A 17,286-nucleotide genomic window follows, 5' to 3' on the forward strand; every position below is an offset into this window, starting at 1 on the left:
ACACGTTGCATAGAAGTGTTGCTGACTGCACTAATTCAACGTTACCAGCGTTCAGCGTTAATTCAGCGTTCTGAGTAACCAAACACTGAGAAGAGAAATTCCAAAAGTCCTTTTACTTTTTAACTATCCCTCGTACTTATGTATCTAAACAGAAGACAATGGCTAAAAATTAATATACCAAAGCCAGATAATGACGTGATAGGAAGGCATTTCGAAACTTCTTCTTTTGAGAATGCAACTTCCTTAAGATTAAAACTAAATTTAAATTCTGTTTGCATTGCGAAATAGAAGGTTTTTTAATTTCTCAATATTACCTTCAAAATTCATACAATCTAATAATCTCGTCTTTGTATCACTTCAATTTGAATAATTTTTGTAAAAGGTGATTACGGGATATTTTATTTAAATCCTTGTTTCTGGTATCAGTATAATTTAAATTTGTAATCCAGTGGTTTCTAAAAGGAAAATGCTGAAAATTTATGTTCTTATTACGAGAAACAATGAAAAATCTTCATTTTAATGACTTTTTTCCTCATTAATAATAAAATAATTTCCTTTAATTGATTTCATCTATTTCTAAGTACCAGACAAAATCAGAATCTTTTCTTGGATATCAGCTGCATGGGCACACATTGAGCTTCTGACAGCAGGTAAGAAAGTTTTCTTTTTCATGTTTTGAAATTATGATGGCAAAAGATTTTGTTTTGTTTGTTTTTTGAAATTTCTATTTTCAAACCCTATCGTCAAATTGGTATAACGTAATCTTACTTTGTCCAAAATATTGTTATTTGGCCACAATGCCCAATTTTCTGTCATCCAAAATTCTAATATTTACTTAGAATTTTTAATATAATTCAACATGCCAGCTAAGTGCATTAATTAAGGTTTTTAAAATGTTCAATAGAAGCAATAATTCGATTAACTAATTTAGGCGAGTTAAAAAAAAATCATCGTTCTTTTATTTAGAATCCAAATACACAGCACTATCATTAAAATTTGGATTTTTAAGGTTTTGAAACCGACTAAAAGGCTTCTAACTAAGATTCAATTGGAATATTACCCTGCTTTCAGTTTAATTTTCATTAATTAATAATTTTCATTAATTCATTTAATTAATTTCTCTTTAAGCTTATGAAATTTTACATTTTTCGCCATTAACATCTTGTGCAGCAGTTCTAAATGGAAACAGATTGACGTAAAATTGCATCCTGATCAACCAGAAATACTTCGAGTTACCATGCAAAGTCAGATTTCATTAACATATGTGAATTTGAATTACAAAGGAGAGATACAAAGAATAAATTTATCGAAATCTATTTGTTTTGTATAATTCCGGAGGAAGTAATGCTGAACTTTTTGCTAAAAATAAATGTTATTTATATTATAAATATAATATTAATTAAAAGAATGCCTTGTTCATCATAAATGAATCCATATATATTCTATGAAAGATAAAGACAGTCACTATTAGTCGATATATTACAAAAGCTGAATTACAAAGATAAATCATCTTCAGTAGATAAATTGTTTAAAATGTTATACACCGGCATCCTGGCATAGGGGTAGCGCGTCTTCCCCGTGGTCTGTGTATCCCGGGTTCGACTCCCGGTTCGGGCATGGTTGTTCTTCTGTGTTCTATTTGTATATGCGCCCCCCCCCCCTGTAAAAAGGGGTTGTTCAAGCGAATGCGACGAATGAAGTAGCTAAGTCGTACTCTTGGCCCCAGTTGGAGCTACTGAAAAAACAAGTGGCGCTCATTCGGCTTAAATCACTGACAGATAACGGTCAGCGAGCTTGTAAAGTGGCATAAGTCGCAACAAACATTTATATAAGTTAAGTAAGTGCTGTGAATAATCTCCCCGTAACTCCTTCCCTGTGTAAGATTGAGGACCTTGGTTAAGATTGTGAATGTCTAGCATGTTATAACGAATTATAGTTATTTGGCGTGAATTTAACATTTTTTACTGAATCTATAGTGCTTTGGCGCCTTTTTTCAAGCTGATTGATAATGAATTTGATAAGAAACTACAGTTGTAATCAAAAGATTACAGGACAAATTTTATGGTTTAAATCATTGAATTTATGAGTTCTTACTTTTACATATATTCAACCGATAGACGGACAAGTCTTAAATTGATTTGGTTCCAAAATTTGAAAATAATCTACATTTTAGATTCTAAACCTGTGCACCAGATATCCTATACCTAACTCTTTACGTTTTAGAGATTTCGAATGCACTTGCAGCTAGATAGACATATGACTGTATAGCTAGATAGAGAGACATGTTGTTGTATAGCTAGATAGACATATGACTGTATAGCTAGATAGATAGACATGTTGTTGTATAGCTAGATAGACATATGCCTGTACAGCTAGATAGACATATGCCTGTACAGCTAGATAGATAGACATGTTGTTGTATAGCTAGATAGACATATGACTGTATAGCTAGACTGACAGACATGTTGTTGTATAGCTAGATAGACATGTGAATGTATAGCTATATTGATAGACATGTTGCTGTATAGCTAGATAGACATGTGACTGTATAGCTAGATAGACATGTGACTGTATAGCTAGATTGATAGACATGTTGCTGTATAGCTAGATAGACATGTGACTGTATAGCCAGATTGATAGACATGTTGTTGTATAGCTAGATAAACAAGTGAATGGATATCACTCAAAATTTGATAGAAATCCAAAAAATGTTCTTAGTCCATATACAAAATGTCATCCTTATATCTCAGAGAATTCTCAAATTGTCGTTCTCACAGTTGGATAGGCAGACATAATGTCATAAAGGTGTTGTTTTTTGAACACGGCAGTCCGGAACATCATTTGTCAAAATCTAGGTACCGAATTTTTTTATCGATTACAGTCCATTCTGTATATTTCGAACACGATAAAGTAATTATATCATGTACAGTATTGATTAAGTGTGCAGTTCTGATACATTTATCTGCTTTTTCTTAAGCAATTTTACCCAAGTACGTAATTTGCCGGATTGGCATTTTCCCGCCATTTCCAGCTCTATTTTTCTGATTTCTTGAAGAATGTAGATGTAGAGATTATTGTATTTATTTTCTTACTTGAAGGTTTCTTAGTCTTTTTTGTTATTCATCATCTTGTATTTATATTTTAATATGCCATTTTGTATGCCTGTTATTTATGTATAGGTCACTATAAAGTATAGATAATATATATTTATAGGTATTTATGTATAGGTGACTATTTTGTGAATTGACTATTATAGAATTATTGACTATTATTGAAAGTTTTAAATACTAATTTGTTGATAATACCAATTTTTTCTGTCTCTGTGAGTTTGCTATTGGAATAAAGTTAATTCATTTGATGTAATTCTAATTAATTCTGATTTATTTCTTTTTCATTCGAATTCTAAGCTAAGAATTGAAAATTAAACTTTTTATATTTTTGAACAATACGCCTTTAGCGATTTAGCTGATTCGTCGATTATATTGGTTACTTTTAATTTCAGCGAAATATTTTAGGTTAAACTTCATGTTTTCTATTAAATTGTCTCATATTGAAGCTGTTGTATTTTTAATTGCCTTATGTTTTGTTCGTGGCGCATATGATCCTGTATAATGGAGACCAGTCACGCATCATTGCAGGGTTATTAAAATATGTAGTTTATCTTTCTTCTAAATTTAAAGATATTATTTATTTTCGAATTAGTCTTATAAAGTGCATAGATATTAAAAAGAATGTTTCTTCCTTAACTTTCAACAATAGAAAAATTAAATATTTGATAATAATATAAACTTTCATGCGATTAATTGTTTGGTGAAACAATGAAAACGGTTAGACCTTCTGGTTAGCAATATATTAATCTCTTATTGAAAATTGGATAAAAAAAATTAAAAAAAAAAATTGCTGAAAATTTATTAGAAATTTACAAGGGAATTAAACAAGTATTATCAGCACTTTAGAGTTTTACATAAACTTTTAATTTTATAGTTTTAGAATAAAATTAAAATTAGTTTTCTTTTACAATGATGATCTTTAAAAATCATCATTGAATTCTGATTAATCACAAAAAAATATAACTACAGTACGAAACTATAGTAAAAATAGGCAATTTATATACTTCCACAGTATTTCTACAAGTCGAAAATAATTTATTCTAAATGACAAATAAATAAAAAATCTTGATGACAAAGAGATTTGATCAAACGTTTCAAATAACCTTTTAATATGGAAATGTATGAATAATAACATAAAAGACAAAAATATTTCTAGTTCTTATTTTTCATTTTGATACTTTCAAAATTGTTTGAATCTGAAAAAGAAATAAGATGAGAGAGACCAAAAAAGAGATAAAAATATTTTACGAAAATCTTTAAATAGTATTCTTATGTGAAAGTATACGAGAAGTTAAGTCAAAAAGAGAATATTTATTTTTCATTTTAGTCTTCCAGAATTTTTTGAATCTCAAAGAGAGAGAAACCAAAAAGAACGAGAAAAGTTTAACCAAATATTTTTTTTAATTTTTTTTTGTATTGATGAAAATATACGACAAGTTATGTCAATGAAAAATGACATTCCCAATATTTAGTCTTCATTTTAACTCTTTAGAAAAGTTTTTAAAATACCGATTACTTCTCAAATGATAAGTGGCCACTCATATTAAACAGAAAGCAGTTTTTAAGTTCTTTTGTATGCAACTTTAATCTTTTTAATGATTGCCTTTTCTTCAATGACACTAACATCCACGTGCGATTAATATGTTCTAATTCTAATCAATTGAGCTTTGTTCAGGTGGTGAGATATCAAAACTCTACTATCTTGGGGGGGGGGATCGCATCTTCATCACATGAGGAGTTTATGAGATCTGTTTCCAGATTTTAAAGTAAACATTCCAATAAGTTAAATTTGCATATCTTTTTCGCAGGTAAAATAATGAATGTTTTATGTCTTATTAATTTTTTTCTGTTATAATATATTTTTTTGTTTTAAAACTGTTATTATCATACTTGTTTGCTTTCAAATGATTTAATCCTTTTTCTCTCATATTTGTTTGCTTTCAAATGATTTAATTGTTTTTCTCTGATTTTTGTTTGCTTTCAAACGACAAAAATATTTTCTTTTGATTTTTGTTTGCTTTCAAATGATTTAATTATTTTTCTCTGATATTTGTTTGCTTTCAAATGATTTAATTGTTTTTCTCTGATTTTTGTTTGCTTTCAAACGATAGAAGTATTTTTCTTTGATTTTTGTTTGCTTTCAAATGATTTAATTATTTTTCTCTGGTATTTGCTTAATTTAAATATTGTTTCTGTACAAGTAAGTAAATGAGTTATAAGAATTTATAATATAATTATTATTCTTTGACATTTGTTTTGATTTCAGTATTGTTTCTGTATGGATTGTGATAAAATCATCTTTCCAGAAATAGAACAAAAAAGATTAATATCGCAGCTCTACTATGAGATTAAAAGGTCACGTTAGTAAACGGAAAAGCTCTGATTTTTAGTTCCTCCAAAGGATTATAAGATAAACATATGGATAATAGCGATGAAAAAAATTTTGATTTCTTCTCCAAGTTTTAGCAGCAAGCGAAAACTTGTCCTTTTTATTTATTATCATGCGTGAACATGATGTTGTTTTGGTTCTATAATATATACAGAGGCATAATATATATTATATAATAAGACATAAAAAAGAGTGGTTATAATTAAACTTCCCCTATAAACAGCATCATATAACGCAAACGGGTGAACGGATTGCAACGAAATTTGGCAAATAGACTATACACGAGATGCGCACATGGAATATTGAAAAAAAAATTAGTTCTAAAATGTCCACCAGAGGACGCTTTTGCCAGAAAAAATAATTTTAACACAATAAACGACCAAAACGGAATACAGAAACAATATTAACAATCCAGAACAAGAATTATGAGTCATAAAATGTAAAACCGGGAAAAGCTGTCAGTTCTAGGAAAAAGTGTCGAGATTTGCATGTTTGCTAAGAAGAGGAAACTTTATGAAAACAAGTTAGGGTAAGAAACGTTTGCAATCGTTGTCATGTTTTATGTCGATGTTCCCAGCTGTAATGATGATGGTATCTTATCGAGACGGTTTTGCGACGTTGAATGACTGCTTTGAATGAATGAAGGAGTTCTTTAAGAACTCCATAACTCTTCATGTGCAACCATCACAACTGATCAGTTAAGATCTGCTGTTGAACACACTGTCCATCGACTTGAAATTTTGCAGGTGAATTTGGGTGGTCACATGAGCACCTTTTCCTACATCGTCCTGGACACGATTAGCAACTGCTCCTCTTGTTCAATTTCGTCCTAATATATTCTTGTTTCTGCAAACTGAACTGTCTTTTCTTTTTCTCTCAAACAGCGTACTGTTATTTTTTCCTTACTTTTACTTAATGTGGTTCGATGACAAGATGATCAAAAACTAGTCAATATCTGTTTCTGTATTCCGTTTTGATCGTTTATTGTGTTTAAATTAATGTTTTTTCGTAAAAAGCACATTCTGGTGGACAATTTGGAACTAAAAAAATTCTTGAAATTCCGTGAGCGCATCTCATGTATAGTCTATATGCCAAATTTCGTTGCAATCCGTTCCCCCGTTTGTGTTGTATGATGCTGTTTATAGGGGAAGTTTAATTATAACCACCCTGTATTTATTACTATAGTAAATATATATATATATATATATAATTTTTTATTTGTATTTTTAATTTTTCTAGTTCGCAAAAAAAGTTTTGTGGCTCAAATAATTTTGAAATTAAGGTGAAAAAAATCGTTTTTCTAAACGTTGACGACTGCGCAATACTATAGTCACGTGATCATTCCAAACTAGTTTAAACCGGATTTTCTCAAAAAAAAAAGAAAATAAAATAAAAATGAAAAAAAAAAATGTCTTTCAAATAACGTTTTGGAGTTTAAACGATTAAAAAAAAAAATAAAAAAAAATATCGTTTTTTAAATATTGACGCATGAGTAATCTGATAGTCACATGATTGTTTAAAACCGGTTTAAACTGGATTTTCAGGAAGAAAAATTCAGGCGTTGAGAAGAAATTTTCGAACTCGACTGATTTTGAAATGATCATAAATGCTTTTCTAATTGGTGGTGATTGCGAAATATGAGTCATGAGAACATGGTGAAGAGAAAAAAAATAGTCTCACATGATAATTTGAATTTTACGATAAAAGACTTTTATTTATTCATTTATTTTCATTTGTTAAGTAGAGAATTCCTGGCCTGGCGTATTATGAGCTTTTTTAAAACTGACATAAAAAATATACGTTTTTAAAATATTCAGTCGTCTTTCCTGCATGAAATAAATAGATTAGATTTCTCATTGATTCTTATCGTTATCGATTCTTATTGATTCTTATGACGTTTGTGTAAAGGAAATCTAAGGAACAGACCGTTTGAGATACCACATTTGGCCCAAATATATCATGGAAGATGAAAATATGACTTCGAAGCGATGTTTTGAAATTTTTAATTAAAATTGAAAGAAACGATATTAATTAAAAATTAAGCAAATTTTTGATGCTTTTTCATTATTAATCCCAAAATTGTCACAGCAGAAAAATCTTTCATTATCTGGAAATTTCAAAGGTTCAGTTTTTGTAGTTCATTTTTTAAAAATAATTAAAAAAATATTTAAAGAATATTTAACACAATATATTTCGATATTGTAAAGAATCTCAAATAGTTTTTATTATTGGTACATTTTTTTCATGCTGGAGTTTTCTTTCATTGTTTAATATGAATATATGAATACGTGATTTTATCCCATAGTAAATTTATTTCCTTATAAAGTGTATTTTTCATATACTTTTTTTGAGATTTTGTAGCACTAAAAGATAAGGTTTCGCTTCAAAAGTAAGCAATAAAAAGTGTTTTGAAATGCTTTCATTTTTAAAGATTGTTACTCTTTCCTCAAATAGAAAAAAAGTATAAAAATATATTATCGTTCTTATTCATTTAAAAATTATTTTGTAGTGTAAGAAGCAGAATTTTATGTTGAATCAGAGAACTTACTATTAAATCATCTTCTAAGATATTGCCAAAGATATTTTATAGTACAAATAAGAATAGTATGCTGAACGATTCTATTTCTGTGTTCATATTTTAAGAAATGCTTTCTTTCAGCAATAAAAGCTCTTGAATTAGTTGTAGTTTTACAGGTTTCGTTTTAATAATTTCTGTTACAAAGTTGAAATTTTAGAAGAGATGACAGAAAACTAAAAAAACGTAGAGTACTATGAATATAATAGTGTAAGGCGTCAATAATGTATTAGTTATATGACTATCAAAATTTAAAGCTTAAAAATATTTTGCAGATTATACTATTACGGATTTCACAGGGTTCGTCTGTAGTGGGTGTATGGTGTGAAAACACTGTCAGCAGACCTCAGAAGAAAACAACGACTGACGTTTATTACACAAAGAACACGAGAACACAGACGACACAAATACAAAGACGACAACTGTATACAGCCGAGACGAACACAAAGCAGCACACTACAACAAACAGTAGCCCTCAAGTAATAATCGACCATAGCATTCAAAGCGGCCAGACAGAATCCAGCAGCAGAGGGGTTTCTGGGAGCTTCACCCTACGGTCTCTCCAAACGGCTGAAATTCTCACGGTCCCTCGCTTTAGCTGTATCCAATTGCCGACTCACTACCACACGACTGGTTACTCCTCACAGGACTCGATGCTGCTTCCACAATAGACAACAGGACTCGGCACACAGCTCAGTTCAGCACTAGCTTGAGTCCACACAAACGCTGGCACTCCGCCGTTGCTTCGCTACCCTCTCGAAGACTCGTTACTTATCTACGACTCTGACTACGCTACTCACAGCTTGAGACTGCCGTCCTTTTTTAGTTCCCGGGAGACGGGCCAAGAATCTTCTAGGCCAATCAGGCGTATCTTGGTTCCTAATGGGCAGATCGTTAAAATGCTCGAAGTTTCCGGGACTTATCTATTTTGTCGCCAAAGTCCCCAAGTTCTGAGATCACTGGCTCGGCACCCGAGCAGCATCCAGTACAGACGATTGTAAATTAATCTTTCCGGTGATAGAAATAACCGTGCTGGGAAGCAACTTTACAAGCTTTTAACAATACCATTAAATTCAAACTAAATAAAATATTTAATTGAAATTATAACGACTATTAATTCCAACGAATCAACTGGCTGTTAAAAACTGCTAGTATTTGCTAAAATATTTAAATAATATTTACTTAAAATTTCATTTTAGATGGAAATGGATAATTCAAGATCTGAATTTTTGCGTTATGACACAACTGATACAAATGATCCTGTCACAGTAAAAAATATGCAAGAAATAAATGAGACAGAAGAAACTAGAGCTAGATGTCTTGAAATACTTCGCAGAGACTTAAAAAGTAAAATTTTTATAATATATTGTTTGTATTTAAATAAAAGGTTTTAAATTATTTAAATATTTTATGTGCTTATTGTTAAAAATCATGGATCTGCTAAAAATATAAAAAAAGAGCTAAGTAAAAATCATGATGTCTTTGGCAACATTTCTCGCCAACCACTCAAATCTTCGCCAAAAAACTATTTACTAATTCCTAAAAATTAACAGTTTGGCGAAAAAATACATTAAAAAAAATTCAACTCTAGTGACCGCTGCTGATTTAAAAACTGATTTAAACTGATTTAAAAATACATTTGTTTTTTTGTATTACAATTATTATATTACTGTGTAGTTTAAACTGTTTATAGTGTAAATAGTAAATATTGACTGGCAACAATTTACGTATTTCGAGATTAGAAATGTGCATTTATATAAGCAATTTGTGGTTTAAATATATCATCTTCTATTTTCACGGCTTTAAGAAAATGGTATTTTTGTATATATCAAATCTTATCAAAGTTTTTCTATCTAATAAAATAATCAAAAGTTTTACATGCAGCCTCATAATCAGAACTGGGATTTTAGCGTTTAAATTTCATCAAATTAAATAAATTCACAGTGTAGGAATATCTACAGAATGAAACATCAATCTAATTTTTAACTTTACTGTTTGTTATTTTTCATCACATTTTCTCCAGCATAGTCTGTCTTAAACGGAAGTCATTATAAAAATCAGCAAGTACATCATATAACATTTCCACAACATTTCACAAGCTAAAAAAATATAGAATACGGATATTCGAACATTATCCCTTCTATTTCATGAACCGCTTTTAACATGTGCCAATGATTTGAAAAATGAATGTAAAGAACACATGTTAAAATTAATGAAACTCTGTTGGTGATTTTTAGAGATACTGCATTCATTTATACATGAATAGATATACTTGCATCAAGTTAAACTAATTGAGGGATTTAAATCAAAATCTGATGTGCATCTACTATTCTATATATAATAGCATATGGTCATACACAGAGCAAAATGTCGTATGTCAAAAATTGCTTTCTGTAGCAATACACTGAATGATGTGACTTTGTATAACGGAAATATGTCAAGTTGGCAATACCAAATAGCAAGATGACAGCTAAAGTATATGACATGGCTAATAGAGCAAACGCCGGCGTCCTTGCATAGGGGTAGCGACTCTTCCCCGTGTTCTAGGCGTCCCGGATTCGAATCCCGTTTCGGGCATGGTTGTTCATCTGTATTCTATCTGGGAGGTGTGTGAATGTGCCCCCCTGTAAAAAGGGATGTGCAAGCGAGTGTATGAGTTTCATCTTCATATGAGCTATAAGTCAGACTTCTGCCCTCGGGTGCTCAGGGGCCTTTACCCTCAGAAGCTACTGCACCCCCTTTCCGTGGTAAAGCGGACACGGCATCACCATTAATAGAGCAAACACTTTCAATGATAGTTCAGAAGTGATAAAAAAATCTGTGAATTTTTCAATAAGAAATGAAAATTTGAGTAGGATTTAAATAATTAGTCTTTAAATATGGCCACTTAATTGCATTGTTTATCTTGGTAGCCATCTTGCAATTTCACATAGGCGATTGATATATTTTGACGAATAATATCTGTCACCTCTAATGAGAGTATCTAAATATGATACCTCAAATTTGCAAACCGAACTTTTTGTTGAATATGGATCCTAATGTAGATATTTAATAATTTCAGGGGTGAAGGATCTTGAACCATGTTTGGATGAGATATTTCTGTCGCCTTTTATGAGGGTATCTAAATATGATACCGCGAAAGCATTTCAGCGAGTTATCAAGTACTACCAACAGTTAGACGTGTATCTAGATATCTACAAGAAATTTTCTTTTCCCCTTCAAGAAGCTGAAAGTATACGTCATTTGAAGTTATCTCCTTATAGATGTGCGGATAACTCATTTTTACTTTTTGGAAAAGCAGGTAAATGTTTTATTAAACTCTTAAATCAATCTAAAACCAGTGGGGAGGGTCTCCCCAAAACTTTCTCGCATACTCTCTAATAAACTTGTCCTTCGAGAGAACATCTTACATGAAATTGGCATACAATATTTACGAAATATTAACTTTTGACGTGAATTTAGCATTTTTACTGAATCTATTGTGTTATGTTTGGCGAGTTATTTGGCGATTAATCCCTGGCAGGCGTTAATACTATCCAAAAATCGAATTTGTATTAAAGACACGTTTTTCTCAATCTCTTGAAATAAAGATTTGAAAACTGCACTTCTAGTTACAAAATCTCATACCAAATTTGATGTATTATAGTCATTGCGTTTTAGAACAATCACGTTTACATGTTTCTAAAAGCACAGACTGACTGACAGTCAACCCTTAGTTGGATTTAGCTCAAAAATTGATAGGTATCTACTATCTACACTGTAGATGCTAAATCTGTGCACCGAATTTTATCTATCTAGCTCTCGTCGTTTTGTAATTATTGTGTTAACTTATATTTGAACAGTCGGACAGACAGACTGCCTCTCAACACATTTTGCTCAGAATTTGATGGATATCTGCAAATTTGATGTAAATACCGTATACCAAATTTCACCCTTCTAGATCAAAGCGTTTTTTACTTATCTTTGCCACAGACAGACGGACGGTTTCTAAAAAATTGTTTTTCGAACTCAGAGAAGTCTAAAACTTGAAAATTTGTCAAAATTTCGAGTTCGCATTTTTTGACGCTTACTATATTTTCTCTTTACTACGTATGCTAGAAAATAAAAATAAAAAAACCATTATTTCGGTATATATATATATTCAGAATTGTACGAAAAAATATAACAGGAAATATTTAAACAGAGATTGAAATATCGAAGAATGATAGTGTTGCGGGCTTTACACATACGTCTTGTATTCACCTGGTTACTTATCTCAGCTATTGAATTGGTGCGTTACAATTTACAAAAGGGATATCAGATTAAAAATCTCATCATGTTAAAACGAACTCTCAGTGTTTTGAAACACGTGAAAACAAAAACATTAATAAGTTTAAACTGAATAATTTAATATTTATTTTGGTTTTGAGAACTATTAAAATATTTAAATCGATTATTCACAATTTCGATATTTTGTTGCATGCATTTATATAAATGAGTATTTTTGATACAAAATCGTGTTTCAAACTAATTTTGAAAATTTATTAAAATTCAAGAAAAAAAATTGTACTAAAAAGTTTTTATCATTAAAATTTTATATCTTTAATTTATTAACTTGTAGGAATTTTATTCACCAATATACTCTGAATCCATCCAGGGAAAATATTCAATTCCGATAAATCTTTATTCCATTTAAAACATGATAATAATTTTAAAGTCTTTTTTCGTGGTGAACAGATTTCACCAAGATGTAATTGTATCCAAATTTGGTAACTCTGAGTTTGACGTTTTACATTGTATATACAAATTATTGAAAACAAATTATTGACGTGACAAATTATTTATCGTCCTAGAACTTATAGTTGTTAAATTCGCACCGAACTTTCCTAGAAATGTAAACTGAAGCAAGGAAGATCTATTGTTATTCAGAGTTCCCTTCAACCTTTTAAAAAATTATTGTATTTTACTCTTTATTCGTTTATTGAATAAATTAAATGCTGAGAGTGCACATTTTTTAAAATCTTCTTTCAATTAAATGTTAAAATTTAAAGACGCTATTAAGTCGCCAAGTATAACAATTACATATAATAATTCTGCTGTGAAACTTTATTTGAAAAATGCATATTATCAGATATAGTTGGCTTAGATAACAAGAAAATTTTAATATAATTTTCCCAAAAATTAATCATTATTTCAATCAATGCAATCTTTGACACAACTGTTCCAAATTGGCCAAGATTTGCACAAACAATTTGACATGGCTTGATAACCCTCAATTGGTAAAGTGAGGATTTGTGCATGACTTGATCATATTAAAACTATTAATTTAACTATTATATTTAATTTTTTATTTATTGCCTATTTTGTTTTATTCATTCATTATGTTTTTATTCCTTAATCTTAAAGAATATTGCATTTATTTTATTTTCCCCCACTCAGCAATTGACTACAGAAAATACACTTTTGCTCACCGCTTCTACCTAGAATTAGTCACATCTCACAACTTCATACAAAATCCAGTCAATCAGATATGCGGGGGAACATTTATTTTTGACTATGAAGGAATGGACATCCATGGTTATCTAGCTTTTACACCTTCCTGGACTCGCGTGTTTGTCGATTCGTTATTGGTGAGAAAAATAATTCATTATTTTTTTCATATTTTTAAAAGTATTTATGTTTTCGAAAAAATTATTATTTAAAATCTTTTTATTCTTTTAGTTTGATCATCATTTCTGTTCAAATGCGATAACGCACCATTTGTTGGCGTAAAAAGACATAGTGGAAAGTTTAATAATCAACGTTGATTATAAATTTTACAATTTTAACTTCACTTAAAAGTAAAGCCGGCGCTCTAGCATAGGGGTAGCGCGTCTTTCCCGGGTTCGAGTCCCGGTTTGGGCATGGTTGTTCTTCCGTTGTTCTTTCTGTGAGATGTGTGAATGTGCCCTCCTGTAAAAAGCGGTTGTGCAAGCGACTGAGTGATGCGTGAGTAGCAAAGTCGTACTCTTGGTCCTAGCTGGCGCTACTATAAAAACAAGAGACGCTCCCCCTCCGGCTTATAATCGCTGTCTTCGTAACAGCGGACTTGTCCGTGACAAGTGCCATAAGAAACAACAACTTTAAAGTTATAATTTTAAAAATTTTGAAAGTAATACTAGAATATTTTGGTAACTTATAGTATTGAAATCAAAAATTAAATTTTAAATCATTTTTTTTTGTAAACGTAAGAAAAATCTTAAAATTATTATATATCTGAAAAACTAATAATACATTTCCATTTTTATATATCTTGCATGCAACCAGGTTGGAGTTTGATTTAAAAAAATCATCAACAGTTGTCTGAAATGCTGAGTGAGTGTAAAGTGTAAGTACAACAGCACAAATAAAATTATATTCATTGAAATAGTTCCAGTAATGTTTAGACAAACAAAATAAGTTCAAAGTTTTTAAGTAAGACACTGAATATATGGCATTTAACTGCATAATTTAAGCAATATTTTCCGCTTCATAATACCCCTTATGAAATTATCCATAATCCCAGCATTAAATTCTTCTTATTGTCTTGTGATATGATTTCATTTAAATTCTTTTGTTTCAGAATACCTACCCTTGTCGAGTGAAAGCCATGCATGTGGTTAATATGCCTTCGTTTTTTCCACTAATATTAAAAGTTCTTAATCAATTTCTACCGAAAAAAATTAAGAATCGAGTAAGTTACTCAAATTTTATATGTAAAGAAATGATATTTTTATTAGAGAAATTAACTCATTTGAGTTTTTTTTTCAGGTATTTTTTCATGCAAAGAAAAATGATTGGAAAGATCTACATGCATCCATTTCTCCCGAGATTCTTCCTGAAAAATTTGGCGGGAAATTGAAAGAAGACGAGCTTGTCAATATTATGCATGATTTAAAAGCCGAAGAAGAGAAATTTCTTAGTTTTTTCGCTTATGGTAATATCAAAACAAAGAAAGATAGATTATCCATGAAAGTGTTTCAATAAATCAACAGGTGGGAATTTTTAACTGTCTCAAACTGAATGTAAATAATCATAACACCTGTCTGAGCTTTTTGTTTCAACAAGAATATTTCTTATTTAAAATTATAGCTCATGTTTCCTTTTTGTTTTATTAAAAACTATTTATTGAATAAAATTTTATGTTGTTTTGAAAGTATCGAAAATCATTTACTTTTATGATCATTTTTTTACAATGTGTGTTAAAAACTGTTACGTGATGTGCTACAAATTGTGTTTTAAAAAAGTTTACAAACTAATGGTAGAGTATCCTTCGTTTAATTCTAATTAGATTTCGGTTATTTTGACTCGAACTTTATAACAAGTGAAATTTTTTTTCCTTCAGCTTTTTGAGTATTTTTAAATAACTGTCAAAGGGCCGGGATATCCTGGTTGGTAGGGCGTTGGATTCTCATTCTTTGGGTTGCTAGCTCGAACCCCACCGACCGAAGACTCTCCGTGTGTGCGGTGACCGGCGCACGTATAAATCTGTCGTGGTCACAAAGTCCTCCATCTCGAGAGTAATACCACTGGGGGCACTGGATCAGAGGTGATCGTTCTCTGATTCACGTCTAAATTACGATCTGTGCATGAAATGCATGAATGAAGTCCGAAGTAAAAAGGGTTGTGACGTTGTGTAACTAAGTCGTACTGTTGGCCCTAGATGGCGCTACTGTAAAAACAAGAGACGCACCCTTGGCTTAAAATCACTGACTTCTAAAGTCAGTGGGCTTCTCTATGACAAGTGCCATTAGAAACAAGAACAAATAACTGCCACTATCAACAGAAATTGATGAGAAAACATAGGTGAAACCTGTCTTTCATTTTTACCCACCTACCGATGACTCCATATTTGCAGACTCCTGAAAGGGCACAAGTTATCAGATAGTGAAATATTATATTTTTGACAAGGAACGTAGAGCTTATTTTGGAGGTTCATTTGTATTGTATATTTTTTTGTATGTTGGTTTCGTCCATACAGATTGATTAAATTGATACAGGCTTCAAAAACACTTGTCCAAAAAATGTAGGAATTATGACACTGACCTCAGGAGACCAAGTCTGATTTAAAGACATTTTATGGATTCTATGGATGTGGAAATTGCCATCTATATATTGTCACGTAGATGCTATAGTATAGAACTGAATGGCACACACAAGAGGTAGAGCTAAACCAATTTATTAACTGAACTCTGAACTGAGAATACAGTGACTGACAGATCCTCTGCTTTTATACTAGCAGGGAAAGTTCCAGAATACTTTTCTGGAGACAGTAAGAAATGTCCAGAACACTTGTCTGGCAAACTAAAGAAATGTCCAGTATCTTCTGGAACATGAAATAAAGGAAAACATAAAATCAAGTAATTAAATATTTACACATACTATGAACCCCATCGTCTCTAACGGGTTCGAACTCAAGGTCTTTTGATTGTGAGACCAGTGCCATGACCATTCGGCCATGGAGATTCGACTGTTTCTCTTCAATGCGGCAATATACTTCAAAGTAATTACGAACTATCATTGATTCATCAATATCCATCTTCTAGCAATGACAAATCTTCAGGTCATTTTGGGAATATAAACGTCTTATAATATCCAGATGTTATTAGAAGATCGTGAGCAAGTAAATGGCTTAATTTGTGAATGTTCAGAGTGTATAAACTGAACAGACTGTACTGTAGAGAAATTGACTAACAATGAACTGTTGTTGTGTCGCAATTTGCAAATGCTTAGAAATAAAATCGAGCCTTGTTGAAGTAGAAATGTGATTTCCAACTGTACGTTTAAGATAGGAAAATTGGCATTCCTAATAAAAAAAATTCTTTTTTAACGGATAGCGTTTTCAAATGCCATTAATAATATCTCTAGAGAATGAGATTTCAAAAATATCACTGAAAAAATCGCTTCCTTCTTGAAAGTATTCATATTAGAATGCGCCAAATAAGCAAAGCCAGACCCGAGAAAGCGCACTACCATGTGGTCCTTAGTTGCAGATTAGGACTAATTGGAGGCCAATGTATTAGTTTTACATTCAAAGAAAAAGGTCAGAATACTATTCAACTTAAAACAACGAATCATTAGTGCTCTTCATATGCATCTCTGAAACTGAAGTTTATCGTTTTATTGAGATAATGTAATGATATATGAATCTGCACTTTTAAGAAAATGCAGTAACTTTATTTTTATAAACAATTGCTGTTTGTTATTTGATTTTT

The 17,286-nt window shown here is 30.9% G+C and overlaps 1 protein-coding gene across 3 annotated transcripts; it reads left to right on the top strand.

The window, feature by feature from the left end:
- The first annotated feature begins 600 nt into the window (after positions 1–600).
- LOC129976100 (alpha-tocopherol transfer protein-like) lies at positions 601–15,218 on the top strand. 3 transcript variants are annotated; one of them, XM_056089482.1, is made up of 6 exons: positions 601–650; positions 9,274–9,421; positions 11,136–11,375; positions 13,493–13,683; positions 14,655–14,765; positions 14,843–15,218. In XM_056089482.1, the coding sequence occupies exons 2-6, from the start codon at positions 9,274–9,276 to the stop codon at positions 15,056–15,058; spliced, it is 906 nt and encodes a 301-aa protein (XP_055945457.1). In that variant the 5' UTR covers positions 601–650; the 3' UTR covers positions 15,059–15,218. The 3 variants fall into 3 exon arrangements, with proteins under 3 accessions (XP_055945457.1, XP_055945456.1, XP_055945455.1); XM_056089481.1 differs by lacking the exon at positions 601–650 and adding an exon at positions 4,827–4,918; XM_056089480.1 differs by lacking the exon at positions 601–650 and adding an exon at positions 6,009–6,028.
- Positions 15,219–17,286: the final 2,068 nt, after the last annotated feature.

The sequence above is a fragment of the Argiope bruennichi genome, chromosome 7 (genome assembly GCF_947563725.1).
Source record: "Argiope bruennichi chromosome 7, qqArgBrue1.1, whole genome shotgun sequence".
NCBI classification, from domain to species: domain Eukaryota; kingdom Metazoa; phylum Arthropoda; class Arachnida; order Araneae; family Araneidae; genus Argiope; species Argiope bruennichi.